The following is an 18,986-nucleotide window of genomic DNA, read 5'->3' on the forward strand; positions in this document are numbered from 1 at the left end:
ATTTCTCGTCATAGTATGGTTATAACGACTCACATAGGGAGTTAACAATCTTTCAAGTTTACAGGGAAAATTCTACCTTGAAAAGGGGTTTTATCTATCTAAAACGACTTGAACATTAATAGTATAACACACACACACTCACATTCTCGGCCTTGGGATTTAAGGCTACATAACTTTTTATAAGGAAAATATTGGATTTTCTTTGGAAACGCATTACGATTATAAACATCATAAGTACAAAACACACACTCATATTCTCGGTCTTGGGATTTAAGGCTACATAACTTTTATAAGGAAAATAAGGGATTTTCTTGAAGTATACATGACAAAGTACCAGATTTATTACTAAATGACTTTCATGATATTAAAACTACGTTTCATCTAGGATTGTTAGACTTCAGCTATAATTTGCTAAGTGTGCATGTTAGAGTTATATATGAATTTAGTCGCAATCGACCTAGAATTGGTGGGCCCGCCTTACTTCCTGTTCCTTGTTTGGTTGTGGATCTAGGGCAGACCCATTATATTCGACAATTTATTTAACTAAATTTTATATAACTTATATACACTGGGTGATTATAGAAGGAATCTACAGATCTTTCTAGGGTACATTATTGCATAACATAGGAGAGTTCATTTCGCGTTTAATAAAGAAAATATTGAATTTTCTGGAATTATACTCTATCGCTTTTTTTACAAGGAAAACAGCTTCTTTCTCAAATAAAACTCTTATGAACTCACCAACTTAATTGTTGACACTTTTTCAAACTACTTGTATTCTCAGGAATTCAGCGAAACATGAAATCAACCGCTTTTGAGGATGGGACGTTAAATCGTCAAACATTTCATTTTGTCATCATAATATAATTGATTTGAAACATGTAAACACATACTATGGTGTAACTTTTTCGATTATATCCATGATGGTTGTATTTACTTTGAGCACTATTATACTCGTTGTTGTGATACTATACATGAAGTCTTCCACCCCCGGACGTTTCCGCCATCCTTGGTTTGGGGGTGTGACAAAATTAAGGAAGGATAATATGCAAATTGAAGGTCAACTTGTCGAGTCCAAGGGGGATAACTCGACGAGTAGGAATAAGTTTGGATGCGGGTTGAGAAACCTACTCGACGAGTTGGGGAGGACCAACTCGACGAGTTGGAGCTGGAAAATGAAACCCTAATTTCGGGGTTTTGCACCCTATTTAAGCATCCTATTCTCCACTTGTTGGCCTCATTTGCTGCCTCCATCGTCATAAACCCTAACTAAGAAACTCTAATCCGTTTTTGAAGAGGTTTGAGCTATTCTTCGTGATTTTGAAGTTTGTGAAGGAAGGAAAAGCTTGGAGATTCAAGAGGAAGTCAGTAGATCCAGAGTTCAAGCTACATGTCAGACTCATTTGAAGTATAAAGCTTATACCTTGGCTTTCTATCACTTAGATCCTCATTTAGGATAGTATGTTGTCACTTTTGGGCCATTTTGAAGTCATTTTCGGGATTTGAATGTATTATGGAGTTGTGACTTCAGACCTAGGCACATATAAGCTCATGACGCTCAAAGTTGCTAGCTTTATTGACCCATGGCCTTTCTCCATGCCCTAGATCTCCTTTATAGCTTGGTTTTTGGTGTTTCTAGCTCACAACACCATGCATGGATGTAAAGTTAGCAACTTTACGTGTTATGCTAGCCCTAGGGAACCAGATCTATGATTTAGAAGCATTAGACTCGATTGGAATCGACTGAATGAGTGAGGGCTGAAAGAAACTCGACGAGTTGCTCATGCAACTCGGCGAGTTGGATCGTGATTCCATTTTTTTCTGACTCCGGAGCAAATCCAGTGAGTCTAGGAGATGACTCAGTGAATGGTTAAGGTTCTCCGAGTTTTGAAGACTGAGGAACTCGTCGATTGCAAGGAAGAACTCGACGAGTTGTTCCGGTTTGTCCCGATTCTGCTATAGGGAAGAACTTGACGAGTCTGATGAAGGACTCGACGAGTTGGATCGCGATTTCAAGATTTATGGCTTATAGGACTCGACGAGTTGATGGACCAACTCGGCGAGTTGAGTCAACCAGAATGTTGACTTTGACTTGGACCTTTTGGATTAGAAAAGCATTATTGGGCTCTAGGTTGAGGCCCATACGAAGGAATGGGGCCCAATTGGAAATTGGGCCATACCTTGGGTTTTTATGGATATTATGATTTTGGACCTTAACGGTTTTGGGCTTGGGCCTTAGTTATGAGTCTTGTTGGGCCAGGGGTAAAATGGTCATTTTACCCGAAGATTTGGATTATGGTTCATGGTTTAGAACTTAGTTGCTAATTGGATTTTGTATTGGAAATTGTTAGCTTGGGAAGCCGTCAGGGCAGCAGCTAGGGAGTTTGGGCAGCGAGCTTCAACATTCGAGGTGAGTTACCTTCCATTAGAAGTGGGTCTAAGGCTACAATGTCGGCCCACTAGTAGGAGTTGTTTGTTAGATGATTGTCTTTGTGATAATTGTCTGATATGCCACTATCTGTTATGCTTTATGTGCTAGTATGGTATGATGTCATGTGATAGTGGTAGTAGGGGGAATAGTCCCCGTAACCGGTTGAAATACACCGGAGGGTAGGTCGGGCACCCAAATATGTCTGACATGGGGTAGGTCGGGTACCCCAGTATGCCTGACAATGGGGTAGGTTGAGCACCCCGGTATGCTCATCAGGGTAGGTTGGGCACCCAGATATGCCTGACATGGGGTAGGTCGGGCACCCCGATATGCCTGACAGTATGTTATTTGTATGGTGTGTGGTATGATGGGGGAACTCACTAAGCTTCGTGCTTACGGTTTTCAGTTTTGGTTTCAGATACTTCGTTTTCAAAGGAAATGAGTCGGCTCGATCGTAGCGCATCACACTATGTTTTCCGCATATGAGATCCTCGGGATTACACTCTAATATTGTTTTATGATAACATGTTTTGATTATTAACACTTTGGTTTTGACGTGGGATGTTATTATGGATGTTTCTATACTAATTGGTTTTATAATAACTTAATTAAAAATGAAATTTTTTGTCTTGAATTTTGAGATGTTACACTTAACCATCTCGCAATGAATAAAAACATGATCCACATTATAAAGTTTGCACGTAGGACAAATAAAAGTGGGTAAATCAATCCCTCTGAGCAAAAGATTTTCCTTAATAGGGATTATGTCCAAACCCACACGCCACATGAAAAATTTTGTGCAACAAAGAATTCCAATATATAGGGTAAGTACCACTAGAAAACAAAAAAATTTCAAGGTGATTACACATTTTCACTCACCGTGAATTTCATCCCGTTAACTATATTTCAAATCCAATAGTCCGGGTTTTGAGAAAACAAGTATCCCTCCACCAAACTCTCCAAAACCAAGAGTTTCTCAAGAACAACTGCAACTTCGGGTGCCTACAACAATTCTGCTTACATTGCCTGTTTTCCCATCTACCATGAACAACAAAGTCAAGAACCTGATCCAATCCATATATTCCACTTTCTAGGTCAACGCCCAATAATAAGTTGTTTTTTTTTTCTTAGAAATTTTCTCTTTTACAAATTCTCACATTATTTATCCTTATACAAATAGAGGATGCTTTCAAATTTATTGTTAGAGGATGTACCATCATTATATAAAAATGTCATTGAAAAGGTATTCATATTTTAAAAATTCAACATAAAATAAACATGTTTTAAAAAATATAAAGTCACGTTTAAAACCTGAATTGTAACTATAACGCTTTAATAAATAAATGTTAAAAGACAGATAACAAAACAAGCAAAAAAAATTATAATGGGGGAGGTGGAGAAATGTTGGTCGTGTCGTGTGGGTCAACGAGGATGTTTAAGACAGTAAAATAATAAAAATGTTATCTTTAATATTCAAATAAATCTCTTTATACGTGTCTCTCATTATATGAATATGGATCGATCTAAACAAATAAAAAATGGAACGTGAATCATAATTCATACATCAGAAAGAATGTTATTTCAATAAAACAAAACAATATCAAAAAACTTTTATCAGAGCAAGAAAAAAAAAACATCAACGTATCTATCTCTCTCTCCATCTCCAGTATGCATTCATATGTTGTCTACCTATAGTTCCCTTTCTTTTATCCAATTTATGTATACTCACTCTCTGTCTCTTGCCCCCTTTCCCTTTTTCTTTTACTTACAAATAATAATAATAATAAAAAAAAGCAACGTACGTATCACTGTAAACCAGCATCATTGTTGTTTTCTTGAGTAGAAGAGACTGTGGTATCAGAAGCTGCATCATCAATGGACAAGTTGAAGATTTCAACAGCACTGCCACTCATGGAGATGGAGCTGTCTTCATCACCATTGACAGAAGGTGCTGGTGAAGCTTCTGGAGTTGCTGAAACCGATGAAGGAGAAGGAGAAGGAGATGATTCTGACTCATCTGTAGATTGCTGAAGGCTCCAATACATAATGCTTGCTGTTAACATAAGTATCATCTTCTGATTCACCTGTTCATATTAATATATCATTTATCAGTTTCCAATTCTTACCCTTCTTCTATAGTCTTATTCTATCAGTTTTACCTCCATTATATCTTCAGGCAACAAGAAAAGTGAACACCCAAGCTTTCTTGCCACACTGATTATGTAAGTTGCATTCAACTTCTTCTCCTCATCTGTCAAATGTCAATTAAACATCATATCATGAAATTAAAAAAAAAAAAAAAAAAAAAAAAAAAAACCCATAACCATACATACCACTTGCGCCCTTGGTCACGAGGTTCCAGTTGACAACCCTCGGCTCCACTGCACTCAGAAGCTCAAGGAAGAATATTCCATTTGAAAGGCTCTTATCCTGCATAGCACCATTGTTAATACTTGATAATTTGATAAGAGAAAAGAATGGAGAGTTCGATCCAACCTACCTTAAAGCTATCCATTTGAGAAAGTCTTCCAGTGCTTTTGACTTTTCTATTTGCCCATTTCAAAATATCAGAATCGGTCATCTCCTTCCCAATCCCATTAGAGTGGGATCTCAAGTTCTTCAAAAGTTGAAGCATATTAAACCTCATCAACTGCCACAAGAAAGCTGTGTGTGTGTGTGTGTGTGTACACAAATACAAATTGATTTCAATCAAACGGAAACATGATATGAAAATATTTGTAGATGTGAATGATTTACCAAGTATGAGTTTCTTATTCCCTTGAACAAAGTCATTTCCAGCTACATTAACAAGAGAAAACTTCAACTGCTTTCCGATCCTAATAACTTGATTGCAATTCTCAACTTTCCTGAATGGCATCTTAATAGGAGGTTTAGTTGCATGTTTCCAGTTAACGGACCCCACAGAAACTTTATCTACAGCTTCCAGAAGCGTCCATCCATTTCTGACATCCTCAAACAGATTGTTGACATAAGAAGAAATCCCAAGGCTATTGATCCACAGCCTGAAACATCTTTCATCTCTTGACATTTCTTCATCATCACTCATCATCTCAGCAAATGAAATTTTCTTGTTATCAGTAGACAAACCATTCCTGCAAATTTGTTACTAATTACTCACTCATAACATAACAATTAAACAATATCAATGGACAATGCAAGGGAATCCAACCTTTGATGGAAAATCTGTGCAACAAATGCAAGATTTAAATTGGCAGAGCCTTCAACGATATCTTTAGGAGCCAAGTATCTTTTGCAATCCATTTTTTCTGCATGCTCAAGTACCAAATTTGCCCTTTCAGCTGGATCCTTGGTATCCAATGTCGCTGGGCTGCAATGTTCTGGTGCAAGAACATTAAGCAGGTAAGCATAAGCTTCTCCATCCTACACATGAAATCACACTCCTGTTAATAAACATCAAATGAAAAAACCACAATGAAAAATAAGGGAGATTTACCTTGAGATCAGATGAGAAATTTGTAACCGGTTTCTTGTATCCTGCTTTCTTAAGATGGAAATTCATCCATTTTAATAGGACTTTCTCAGGTGCTAATCCCATAAGCTCCTCCACATCCTGCATACAATAACATACATATATATTATATATTATATATAGATACAAATGCACACATAAACTGAAGAGAGATATTAACAAGTACATTGTTGTCCTCCACCAATTCTACAAGTTGAGGCGTCTTTCTAAGGTTCAGATCTGCCAGGAGTTGGATCTGGATGTGCCAAAATTACAAGTCACATCAGATAAATGAAGAATTTTTTTTTTTTTTTTTTTTTTTAAAAAAGTACTACAACCGTTGGATTAACAGCCCTACCTTTATAATTTGAGAAATTAGGCCAAGAACCAGATGAGGCTGCAAAAAAAAAAAAAAAAAATCAGGTTCAGGTGTTTTGAGATTTAAAAGCTTCAAACTATGGATATAAGTCTCTAATATGATAGCTTACTCTTCCTTCAACCAAATCCTGGTTGCCAATATTTACTACTGTGCATCCTATAGCCTTAGCAGAGTTAAGGCAAAGAGTATGATTTTCATTTCTTTCCCATGGATTCAGTACTCTTTTGGTGTTGATAGCGCGTTCATCTATTGTATTGGGCACTGCAACATTGATGAGTTTACTGCAAATACAAATATCAAATTATATATACATATGCTCATCCATACATGACAAAGAGGATGAAAAAGACATACCATAAAAGAACTCCATCTCTAGCCAGCTCAAACAAAGCATTGGTAGCTGGATCTATGGGAAGAAACTGCTTCATAAATGGATCATCTCTAAGATAGCTATTGATATGAGCAACATAAGATTCTTTCTCTGATTCATCAATGGTGTGAAGCAAAGTTGTGGTTGTTGCTTTAAGAAACGAAGACGAGTTATTTGAATTGCCCAGTTTGGCAGCAGCATGTGAATGTAAATTCAGGTAACCCTGCAATCAATCCATTATAAAGAAATGTAACTCATAAGAGAATCAATGTGATTGATTAAACAAGAGATGTAAACATCCAATATTTACCCTGAGGAAAACTTCAAAATCAATTTCATTGCTCATGTCGAAACCAGATTCACATAATAAGTCCCCTATTTCCTTCTCCTTAAACAACTCGCTAAAAGGCTTCAATTTTGCAAGCAATAGAGGCAAGTCCGCAGCCGTAAGTTCAACATTTTGATTCTTAAATGATACAAACTACACATTGATTGCACAAAAACAGTAAACCGATTCGAGCATCAGTACGGGATATCAAACAACTCCAATCTAATAATCAGTTAAATAGACAACATATAATATAACGCACACAGCGATGAATCAAGAAGGATTATAAAGAAAAACCTTGGATTTGAGGGTACGAAGTTGAACTTGTGTGAACTGGCTTTGAAGCCAATGATCAGACACAAGAACCCCCTCAAATTTAGACATCTGCTTCTTCCCCAAGTTAAAATCGGTCCCTTAACTTCCTTATCGGAGGAACTAATCGGCAAAACGCGTACCGATACCGATACCAAATCCTGAAAATCTACAAAACCCATCACCAGCAGTCCAAATCAAAGTAGAATCAAGACATTGGTATTCAAGATTCAAGGATCCATGATCAATAGCAAGCAGTGAGATGTACGTACCAGCAGGCAGGAGGAATCGGGGATTGTTTTAAGAGTTTTAGTTTGGCTGAGTGTTGGATTAATCGAAGGAATTCAAGAAACAAGATTACAGATTTTAATTTTTGAGAAAGAAGTCCAGAGACTTGGGTATCTTGCTTCGGAAGAGAGCAAAGCTACAAGGGTAAGGAAAGAAGGAAGGAGCGACTTTCGACTACGGACCATGGTGCCATGAATGTGGGAGAGAGCAGGCCATATAAGAAAAACGATATCAATTTTTCTTTTTATTTTTATTTTTGTGATCAATAAATTCTCGTTTGATGAATTCCAGGCGAACCGTTTTCAACCACATCCGCATCATGGTCTTTGGTCGGTCGACGTCGTGGGGTGTGGCCCTACACTTTCACATTTTTTCTCAAAATCACCCTTCAACTTATATTCAATCTGAAATGATAGTTTAAAAAATATTATTTCTTACATTTACAGTCCAGAGGTCATCTATCTTTCAACATTTTGGTCAAAATGTCGCATTTTTGGTCAAGGGACATTGCAATCTTTTAAAAAATCATCGATCCCTTTCTTTAATTATTTCATAAGGGTGTCAAAAAGTCTCATTGGATCCCGTTCCCGTTTGGGAGAAATTTTAAACAAAAATCAAGGGCGGGGGCAAGATTAAACCCCGTTTTAAGTTTGGGAGCGGGGGCGGGGTAGATAATCTCGTCCCGAATCCCCCATGGGGAACCCGTTAATAAATTAAACATATATTTACATATATTAATTGTATAAATATAATAAACAATAATATGATTTTGAGCTTCCAAAATTCATCAAAAAACATATTTTTAAGTTGTGAGTATAATGTTATTAAGATGCATAACTTTTTTATTTTTAACATGTAAAATTCTGCTATAAATAATTATTTGTTACCTAAAAAATAGCATCTTTTAGCATAAATAACAACTTATTTTAGCAAAAAAAAAGGCAGCCCAAAATCAATCGGGGGCGGAGGCAGGGGTAATAAAGGGGATTCGGGGGGCGGGGGCAGGGGTAGGAAGGCTGAACATTTCGGGAGCGGGGACGGAGACGGGGAAACAGGGAAATTTTGGGGGCGGGGGCGGGGGATGCACTCCCCGTATAGTTTGCCCCCGTTGACATCCTATTATTTCATCACCAACTACCATGAATTATTATATATATTAATTTAATTTTGGATGTGGCTGGTAAACAGTGTCTGGTTTGCAGCCGGCTCCATACCAGCCGTTCTCAGTCAATCCGCTTCCATGTTCTACGGCTGGTTTTTCCTCATTCGATTAATCTGTTGTAGACACCAAAGAACCTTCATGTTCCTTTCAACGTTCCCTTTTTTTTCTCTACCAAACTGATTTCTCTTCGAATTCCTTCCATCTACTCTGCCGATTGCTTTCACTTCCCGATCCTCAAATAACCGACATGCCCTCAATTTCCCGTCCTCGACGTTAGGTCTCCAATTTTCGTTGTGTCTTCCTGTTATTTGAAGGCATCGCAACTCTCGATGTTTATAAACAAGTAGGAGCTTCTACTCGATTTCTCGAATTTTCGATGTTTATAACCAGGTTTCATATTTGTTCCGTTCTTTTAGGGTTTATGATTGTAGTTTGTCCGACGTATTTCAAGCTAATATTTAATGATCATTTTTAGCATTTTTTGTTTGATTTGATGGTTTTGTTCCACATCTGGAATCGATTGTGCACAAAAATTTGGAAAGTGATACGTGCTAACAGTAGGTTTTTTTCAATCCCCTTCTATGCACAATTAAACCATCAGAGCGTTTATAGGCCATATCAGAGTGTAAGCTTTGTTACCCTAAATAAGTTATTGGATCATGTTTCTTTCGATATAATACCTATTGAATTTGATATAGTAAAAGCGGCATTTTGAAGTTGTAAAACTGAAAATGTGTGTTTTTTGGATGTGATTTTCAGGAATTCAAAATTTTCCTGCTTAAATACATTCCCAATGAATTATGAAATTGGTGTTCACCTTCAATGTTGTCAGATGTAGCAAGCTCGCACAGAATTGAAGAAATAAAGAGAGTAAAGGTATGAATACATATAGAATTTATTTTTGTATTACCAAGACTTTGCATTAGATGGCTAATTATCACCAATTGATGGGCATTGGCAGTGTCATAGTCCATTTTAACAAGGAATACAGGTAAAATTAATTTTTATAAGGACTATTATGAGAGTAATCATCAGTTGTGGTTGTGAAAATGAGTTTATTGTGTTTATTGATATGTATTTATGAAAATTTTTTCCTTTTATTAGTGTTTGGAGCAAAAACGGATTGCTAAAAAATGGAGAACCTCATGACGAAGGTGGATATGATATATTGTGTGCCAACTGCCAGCCTTCATTTGGTCGACTTTGGTGGCTCCTGTAACGCTTGGTCCAGGTATTATTTATTTATCAAAATATTGGAGTTTTTGTGGGAACTCGACGAGTTGGGGAGCTCCAACTCGTCGTGTCGAGAATTTTGTGTCCGCGGGTTTTAATGTTTCAACTCGACGAGTCAGGGAGTCCCAACTCGACGAGTTGGCGGCTGTGAAGGAAAACCCTAATTTCGTGTGTTATCCTTCAAGCCTCCTTGTCCATAAAACCCTAATTTCGTGTGTTATCCTTTAAGGTTGAGTGTGTGAGCTAGTAGTGAGCTTGGAGAGTGGGGTTTTGGTGTTCTTTGGAAGGGGCTTGAAGATTGAAGGTGCTTGGTTTGGAAGGAAGGCTTTAGATCCAGAAGCTCTCCATTTGTTGCAGTTCTTTTGAGGTATAAAGTCGACATCTTGCCTTGTATTCATCTGGATCTCTTTGTTTGAAGTTTTAGCATGATTTTGGGATTTTGGTTGTGTTGTCCAAGATGTTGAGGTTTCCAGGGGTTAATAACTTTGATCTGACCCCTTTATGACTCCTGTTGACTTAAATTTGCAAACTTTATTAGTTTCTATGTCCCATTCATGCAATAAGCCCCTCACTAAGTCTATATTAAGCTCTAGAGAGCATTTCTTGCTTGCATGGACGTAAAGTTGGAAACTTTACGTGAGTTTCCAACCTTTGGACTTTAGATCTGTGTTTTGGGGTTATGTTGTGAGAGTTTAAGAGCTTAATGGGTTAAGACTCACTCTAATGAGCCTAGGGTTTGAGTTTGGCTCTTTATGGATGGTTCTTAAGGATAAAGTTGGAAACTTTACCCTTCTAGACATCATTTTGGAAGAGATCTGAGATTGGGAGTCCTTGGTTTCGATGGAAATAACTTAATGCATTAAGAGGTTGAATTTCTGGTCAACTCGGCGAGTTCATTGGTGAACTCGACGAGTTGATGGGTGTGACATCCCCAAATTTCTCGGCCAGAAAGACCGATTTAAGTTACGCTTTTAAAATAAAATAAGAGTAATCCTTTTAAAAGATGTTGCGGAATTTGTTCCCAAAACAAAACATGATAAAAGTTTATCAAAACCTTTCTTTAAGAAATATATAATTTCCTTTTATATCAAAACCTCGGGATGTCATGTTCCGATACAGATCAAAAGCATAAACAAGACATTATAAGCCTTACAACAGTTATTTACAACTACTGGCCTATAATCCAAAAATCACTCATCATCATCATCCGACTATACTCGGGGTCCACTACCTGTAATATAAAAAGTTGAGTGGGTCAGGCTTGGGAGCCTGATGAGCATATAGGGTTTTCAACCCACAATAAATAAATTTATTATGCTTAAACATCAAACAATCAACCAAATTACCCCAACCCCATTATCTTATTTATTTCTTAAGGATTTACCCTAAGAATCAACTGTCACTCATTCCTAAGGATTCATCCTAAGGAATAGGCACGAAGTCACATCGTCGACGGGGTTTATACAACAGACACTAAGTCCATAGCTGCCAGGGTTTATACAACATGTGCTAAGTCCATAGCTCTTATTTATCGACAATATTATTCACGGGAATCCCCACTGCAATACATGCCAATGGGTTTTTAGAGTACAACTGATGAACATATAGTTCACACACTTACAGGTTGCGAGCCTGCTAATGTTCCACAGATCATCTAGAATAGTCCATGGTTGTCATCCATACTCTGCTGAATGACGGGGGCCAACGTTTGGGTAAGTGATTCTCTCATAATTCACCACTCACCCTCAACTCATGATCTATATCACTGATCATCTCATTTATCCAACTCATCTTTCATCACACACCCACTATTTCATCTACCCATGTTTTACCCAACATTTTTTGTAGATAAAAATACATATACAGTTTAAATTATTTAAAAACCTGTATAAATCATTCCTTCAACATCCATCTCAAATAAACAAACAATATATATTCACACAGCACGCATTTTATATAAAATACTTCATATCTATATGTAAGGTGAAAGTAACTACACACTCACATGATTTAATGATAATCGGGCAGCACTTCGTTTCCTAAAACGATCGTTTCTAATAAAACCGGAAGTTTTATTGAGAAACCGGGCTCTGCGAGGGTCGGGCTTCAAAACCGAAAAGATAAATTTCTCGGGCTTCTCGGGCACTTCGGGGCGTATTTCGGGTGTTTGGTATAATACTGGGGCTTTGGGGGAAGTTGGAATGAAAGAAATATGGGTTTAGGGGTGCAAAATGACAAGTTTCCAAAATATACCCGGGAGGTCTCGCACCCTTCTATTTATAGGTGCGAGGCTTCTGATCAGACGGCTGAGAGGAATCCACGCGGCAGCAGATGCGAAGAGAAGGCAGGTGCCTCGCACGTGCGAGGGGTGAGCTGTTGGCCTCTGATTGGACCGAGGTCTAGGTCCGAGGGTTCGGTCGTGGCGCTATGTGCGAAGCTCGGATACGTCAAGCAAGGGCACGCGTCGGACTCCTACTGGACCGCGCTTCGGATGCGAGGGCAGGCGACACGCCTCGCCAGCTGGCTTCGGTGACTCAGCAATTCTCGGACACGTGGCGCGTTATGAGCGAGGGTGACGTGGCCGAAGTCCACCATGCAAAATTTCTCGGATTTAACATTTTTTTCTCGATTTTTGTGCCAAAACTTCTAAAATCCATAACTTTCGCATACGAGCTCCGTTTTTGACGTTCTTTATATGCACGCGTAGGTAAAATTACGCTCTACAACTTTCGTTTAGACTTCGTCGGCTTATTTTGAATTTAATTTTTATATTATTATTTTTAACAGACCGGGATAGGAAATCTGTTAAAAATTCATAACTTCTTCATCCGACGTCTGTTTTCGTCTGTCTTTTTACCGTTGTACTACTATTGACGAGACCTTCGATTCTCGTTTAGGTTGTGTCGGCTAAAAATCACTCGATCTAAAGTTCGAGTTTTTAGTTGTCTACTGCTAAGCTGAAACTTAGAAAAATCATAACTTCCTCATACGAAGTCAGATTTGGGCGTTCATTTTATACATACTCTTGGTTTGACGAAGACTACGACTTTCGTTTAGATCACTAAGGCTAAAAAGTAGTTTATCAAAAACTCATTTTTTACGTCATTTGGCACCGTGTCGGTTTTGTCGCAAAACTTCGACAGGTCATAACTTCTTCGTTATAACTCGGATTTCGGTATTCTTTATATATCCGTAATCCTTGTCACGACCACTATAACTTTCTTAATAGATATCGGCTTTATCTAATATTTATTTTCGACACTTATTTTTATTCTTAATTAATTAAACCCTAATAATTAAGCATAAAACACATAATATTCACATAATTCCTTTTCATTTCTTCAAAATGAGTTTCAAAGGTTAACTTAGACTATCACATCAATATTAATGCCTATCCTAGAAACACGGGCGTTACAATGGGAGTTTTCCCGATCTGTTCAGTGGGAGGAGAAACTCTACGAGTTGAAGGGTAACTCGGCGAGTTGGGTCAACTTGGACCGTTGACTTTGACTTTTGATTTATGACTTTGAGCAAGTTTGTTCCAAGGGGTAATTGTGGTAATCTTAATTATAATCAAGGGAAGTATGGGCTTAGGGTAAGGCGCATATGGGATTGGTCCCAATTTGGAAAATTGGGCCATTAGTGGGCCTTTGTGGACCCTTTGGTTTTGGGCCTAGAGAGAATAGTTGGGCCTTAAGGCAAGGCCATGTATGGGGTTTGGGCCCAATTTGGAAAATTAGGCCAATGGTTGATTTGTGGGCCTTTAGGCCTTCCGGATTGTAGTTGGGTCATAAATATGGACAATGCTAGGTTAGGGGTAAAATTGTCCTTTTACCCAGTCATGGAGTTGCGGTTATGAGTTGGGATCTAATTGTTAATTGGGTGTTGTTTTGTTATTGATAGTTCATGGATCTGTCGGCCAGCAGTCAAGGGTGAAGCTGTTGTTGGATAAGGTGTCTAAGTCCATAACTATATTTAAGATGTACTTGACCCGACCCGGCATAGTCCATTTGGGTTGCACTTCACCCGAACAATTTATATGGATAATCTTTTGAGAATAGTATAAGTTATGATTTATTAATATATTATAAGTTCTAATATATTAATATGAAATCATATTATTTAATTAGTATTGATCTAGAATTAATTTAGAATTAATTTGGTGATAAAAAGGTGACTAATTAAATATGGACTCTTGTATTTAGTGTGAGCTATTGCTTATTTAGAATGGGCTAGGCTTGCATGGAAAGTCCATGGATAGTCCATGGAGCTTTAACCCATGGATCTCATGGAAATGAAAGGTCATGGGTATTAGGGTTTACATGGATGTAACCCTAATCCACCACACTATATAAAGGAGTCCTTGACACTTGAAATGGGACGAGTGTGTGTGTGAGCAAAGGTGGCCGATTTCTACAAGTGTTCATACTCTCTCTAAAGGTTTCCAAAGTTTGTGGTGATTTGTGACTTCCATTTGAGGCATCCACATTATTGGTGCTAGGCTCTCAAATTCCAAGCAATCAACCACTACTAAAAGGTATGTAATTTTACTAGTGTTTTATGATTCAAGTACCCCATAACAAGCTAGTTAGGAAGTAAACCTTGGAAAGTTATTATTTGCATGTATCTTAGAGAAAACATAGATCCAAGGTTTCTAGGTTGCATGTACACCATATGAGTGTTAGAATGCTCAAAACCCATCAGCTGTATCCAGCAGTACGAGGTGAGTCTTCTCACTATATGCATGGGTCGAAGGCACCAATGCCGACCCATTACATGTTATGTGGTAGGCAAGTTGTCTCTGTGATACTTGGATATCAGACCATTGGGGGGAGCCCATGACATTTGTAACATCCATAAAATTCAAGCCAATTTAAAACTTTTTAAATCATTCAAAAACCGATAATTATTACAAACATGTTTTCAAAATGGTTTAATGTCAGAGTATCCCAGAATCAAATAATAAAAACATAAGGAGGTGCATGATCATGCCTTCACCTTTCTGCAAAATCATAAGAAGTACCTGAAACAAAATCAACAAATGTAAGCCCGAAGCTTAGTGAGTTTCCCCAAAATACCAACGCCATACAATCATAATCATATCATATAAACAAACAGCATGCATAATGAGCCATCAGCCTGACTGGACCGCCTCGCAGGCCTTCAGTCTATCTGGACCGCTCTCCGAGCCTTCGGCACGTCTGGACCACCTCTTAGGGCCTCCAGCCTATTCGGACCGCTCATTGGGTTTTCGGCCTGACTAATATGCCCTCCCGGGTCTGCAATCTATCCGGTCTGCCCATGGTATGTTGGCCTTCAGCACAAAGCGGGTCCGCCTCAACCCAACCCCAATCAAACAATCATGTGCACATAAATATCATACGCTAGCATGCACATAACAGTCAAACCGATCTAACAGATCACTAATCATAGCAACATCCTATAACCAGGATACCGACCTAACCGGTCACTAACATATCATTATTCTATATACCAGGATACCGACCTAACCAGGTCATTAAGCATATCACCATCCTAACTACCAGGATGTAAATCAATAAGCATATCATGCAATAAACCCGGAAAGGGCAGACATTGGTGCCTTCGACCCTGTTAGTATAGTGAGGACAACTCACCTCACAAGTAGCTTGGAGTGATAATGTAAAATTCCTCCAAATACAGCTCCAACTCCAACACCTACATCAACCAATGATCCACTTCCATAAATTCCCAAATTACTAAAATACCCCCAGAAGTCAAACTGGTCAACCGTTGGTCAAAGTCAAAGTCAATGGTCAAGGTCAACAGTCCATGTTGACCCAACTCGCCGAGTGCAGCTCGCTAACTCGTCGAGTCCTTCCAGAACTTGAGAAATCGTGAAAACCCTAGTTGGCTCGCCGAGTTTCCAGACAACTTGTCGAGTCCATGTGTGTCCAAAAGTCGGGAAAACCTTAACTGACTCGTCGAGTCGTCTCACTGACTCGCCGAGTCCGTGCAAAAACCCACCACGGTCAATCTTCATCCGACTCGTCGAGTTGACTATGCAAATCGTCGAGTCCCTTCAGTCTATTTCTCATTCAGACAATTTTAAGCTACCCCAAAGCTCCAAATTGCAGATCTAACCTCCTAGGGCATGTTTTCCACGTAAAAGTTGCAAACTTTACGTACATGCATGGTCCTAAATGCCAAAACCAAGCTAAGGGAAAGGTTTAACCAAAAGAGAAGGGCCAAAGCTTGCTAAATCTGATAACTTTATGACTATAGGGACTTAGAGGAGTTCAGATCTGAAGTTACAACTTCAGATCATGCCCAATACCCGAAATGATCCACAAATATGCTAAAAAATGGCCCTAAACCTATGCATGAAGAGATCTAGCTAGAGAGAAGTCAAGGTAACAACTTGTTACCTTCAAGATGATGCCAAGATGAAGTAGAAACAGATCCACAAGCTCCTCCTTGCTTCAAGCTCCTTAAACTTCAAGTTCTATTTGCAAGATCCACCTTCCAAGCTTCTGGGAGTCGGGATGTTACAACATTCTAGGTAAAGACCTTAGGGGGAGCCCATAACATATCAGATAAAGACCATGGGGGGAGCCCATGGCAACTATATGTATGTTGCATGATAATTTGTGGTTGTATGTTGTATGGTATTTTGGGGAAGTCACTAAGCTTTGTGTTTACGGTTTTTAGTTTATGTTTCAGGTACTCCAGTTTTCAAATGGAAGGGCTCGGGATGATTGCAGAGCATACACCACATGTTTCCGCATTTTGTGAATTACTCTGATTTGATGGTGTTTAGCTAAAACTTGTTTACCTTGGTTTTATGGAAAAGATATATATAAACGATTTATTAACCTAAAAACAAAAAATTTTATGTATTAAATTTTTGGGACGTTACAGCTCCGAAAGGGAGAAAAAGGCACGAGCTGGTGAGATGTTTTTACAAGAAGGTACAACGTTGCTTCTGATTCATAACGTCTTCAAATTTATTATTATTATTATTTGTCTACAAAAAATGAACTATATACAACATTCACATCTTATTTTGTTTAAACTTGATATTCTCAAAAGTATTTTGTTATTTACTTCATTTTGTTGTATAATTATCTGAGCAGGGGCACCGGTTTTGCAATGTTCACGTATTCCTTTTTCGGCAAATATGTATGTTCTAAACGACTCAAAACAAAATATAATGAAAATATGTATGTTCTAAAAAACCAACCCACTGATCCAGAAACAAACATGAACTGTGAAAACTCGATCAACCGAGATTTTTTTTTTAGATTATCTGTGAAAAATCAACCACAAACAAACATGAACTTTGAAATCTGAATCAAAATAGAGAAAACAAGTTCTTTCTCGACCCGTAGCAAGATATAGATTTACTTCTTCGATTTTTTTTTGTAGACAAAGAATAGTAGAAAATTTTTAGACAGGGAATAAAATAGAACCTTGATATGATATTGGTTTGTGTGTTTGGCTATATGTGAAACTATTTGTTGTTTAATATTATATGTAGGTGTGTGTATGTATGTTAAAGTATGTTGCTTTCTGTCACTATGGTTAACTACACATATTTCTGAAATTCGGATTAAAGCAATATTGTACACATATTATACACTAATTTGGTAATTATAATTGATTTTGGTTATGAGGAAAAAGTTTGTTTAAGGGACTTTCTCTTTATGTAATTCATCTTAAGGGTCACTAATACTTATGACACATCTAATTGTGTGGCAAAAAAACATGTATGACAGAGTGTGATAGAGAGTGATTGGGTGAGAGAGGAAGGTTGTTAAAAAAGGTGGTGATAAGCTTGGTGTTCATGTCTTTGAATTTAAGCTTTTCCATAGTTGTTTGCCTGGATTATATTGTATAATTTCAATGCTTCAGTGGACATCAAAAGCGGAAAAATATCTAATATTTCCTTGTACCAGGTAACCAAAGATAGGTGTTTCTTCATTTGTCTGATAGCTGGATGAAGTATTAATTGCAGATTCTTAGACTCTGGTATGTATATACTTACCATAGGTAGTGCAGATTCTTAGACTCTCTCATGTATGTATATACTTACCAAAGGTAGTGCAGATTCTTAGACTCTCTCATGTACCTTATACAACTGTTGTAGTATAGTTAAAGATCTGTCCTCCATTTGTTTCTAATTTGGTTTACTTTTTGTTTTTTTAGGTTACGTAAATGGTCCCTTCAATCTGTTCAATTCATTACTATTATACAATATATGTAATTATTGCCTTATGATGCGTCGTTCCATTGTTCATTACGAGTTTTTTTCAACTAAAAACAAACACAAGCTGTGAAATCTGAATCGGCCAGAAAAAACAACTTCTTTCTCGACCCGTAGCAACGTGAGGGCACACCCTCTAGTTCATGTTAATAATAAAATAGACAACTTAATCAACCATTATTTGGCATCAAGCACCAAACTCAAGTACATCATTATTTTACAAAATTATTACATGTAACATGTTTTTTAGAAATTTTAATCATGATTTATTTATATTTTTATTTTTTTGAACGGCGAGCAAATATTATTAGCACAAAGAGAAAAAAGAGACTTAAGCGAGCAGCTCAAGCCTGATTACAAGAGAAAACACAAGATAGGAGACATACACCACATATTGAAAGATCTAGTATGCCCAATAGTCATTGTATAATGATATTGCTAATAATATATGATCCTATAGGGTCACACCTTATAACAAGTTATCATCAATTGATTATTTATTACTATAATTTGATTATTAATAAATATATCAACACTTGTATCTAATTGAGAATTTATTATTTTTGAAATATTATTTTACCAACATATTGAGAATTATTATTTTTTGGAAAATAATAATAAAGAGAACAAAACTAGCTTAATATCATATGGTATGATTATAAATGTTGTGTACAACTTTTTTGGGCACTTAGAGTGGTCACTTAGTATGCTACCAATTAGCTAGTTATGGTTTAAGTAAAAGGCATTT

General features: G+C 37.5%; 1 protein-coding gene and 1 long non-coding RNA gene across 8 annotated transcripts; one reads left to right on the top strand and one right to left on the bottom strand.

The window, feature by feature from the left end:
* Nucleotides 1–3,991: 3,991 nt before the first annotated feature.
* LOC145124245 (fimbrin-1-like) lies at nt 3,992–7,850 on the bottom strand. 2 transcript variants are annotated; one of them, XM_079059513.1, is made up of 14 exons: nt 7,583–7,850; nt 7,296–7,471; nt 6,981–7,151; nt 6,655–6,893; nt 6,410–6,581; nt 6,280–6,318; nt 6,109–6,177; nt 5,907–6,023; nt 5,622–5,833; nt 5,189–5,544; nt 4,932–5,095; nt 4,765–4,861; nt 4,591–4,682; nt 3,992–4,515 (listed from the first exon to the last, which is right to left on the bottom strand). In XM_079059513.1, the coding sequence occupies exons 2-14, from the start codon at nt 7,380–7,382 to the stop codon at nt 4,237–4,239; spliced, it is 2,094 nt and encodes a 697-aa protein (XP_078915639.1). In that variant the 5' UTR covers nt 7,383–7,471; nt 7,583–7,850; the 3' UTR covers nt 3,992–4,236. The 2 variants fall into 2 exon arrangements, with proteins under 2 accessions (XP_078915639.1, XP_078915638.1); XM_079059512.1 differs by having other exon boundaries at nt 7,296–7,479.
* A 906-nt stretch (nt 7,851–8,756) lies between these two features.
* LOC145125575 (uncharacterized) lies at nt 8,757–18,114 on the top strand. 6 transcript variants are annotated; one of them, XR_013716054.1, is made up of 7 exons: nt 8,758–9,385; nt 9,520–9,636; nt 9,865–9,991; nt 10,223–10,360; nt 16,696–16,943; nt 17,109–17,154; nt 17,931–18,114. It is a non-coding gene; the product is annotated as an uncharacterized LOC145125575 (long non-coding RNA). The 6 variants fall into 6 exon arrangements; XR_013716057.1 differs by lacking the exons at nt 17,109–17,154; nt 17,931–18,114 and adding an exon at nt 9,722–9,751 and having other exon boundaries at nt 8,757–9,385; nt 16,696–17,083; XR_013716055.1 differs by lacking the exons at nt 17,109–17,154; nt 17,931–18,114 and having other exon boundaries at nt 8,760–9,150; nt 9,236–9,385; nt 16,696–17,083.
* Nucleotides 18,115–18,986: the final 872 nt, after the last annotated feature.

The sequence above is a fragment of the Lactuca virosa genome, chromosome 7, assembly GCF_052849685.1.
Source record: "Lactuca virosa cultivar CGN04683 chromosome 7, Lactuca_virosa_CGN04683_v6, whole genome shotgun sequence".
In the NCBI taxonomy this organism is placed as follows: domain Eukaryota; kingdom Viridiplantae; phylum Streptophyta; class Magnoliopsida; order Asterales; family Asteraceae; genus Lactuca; species Lactuca virosa.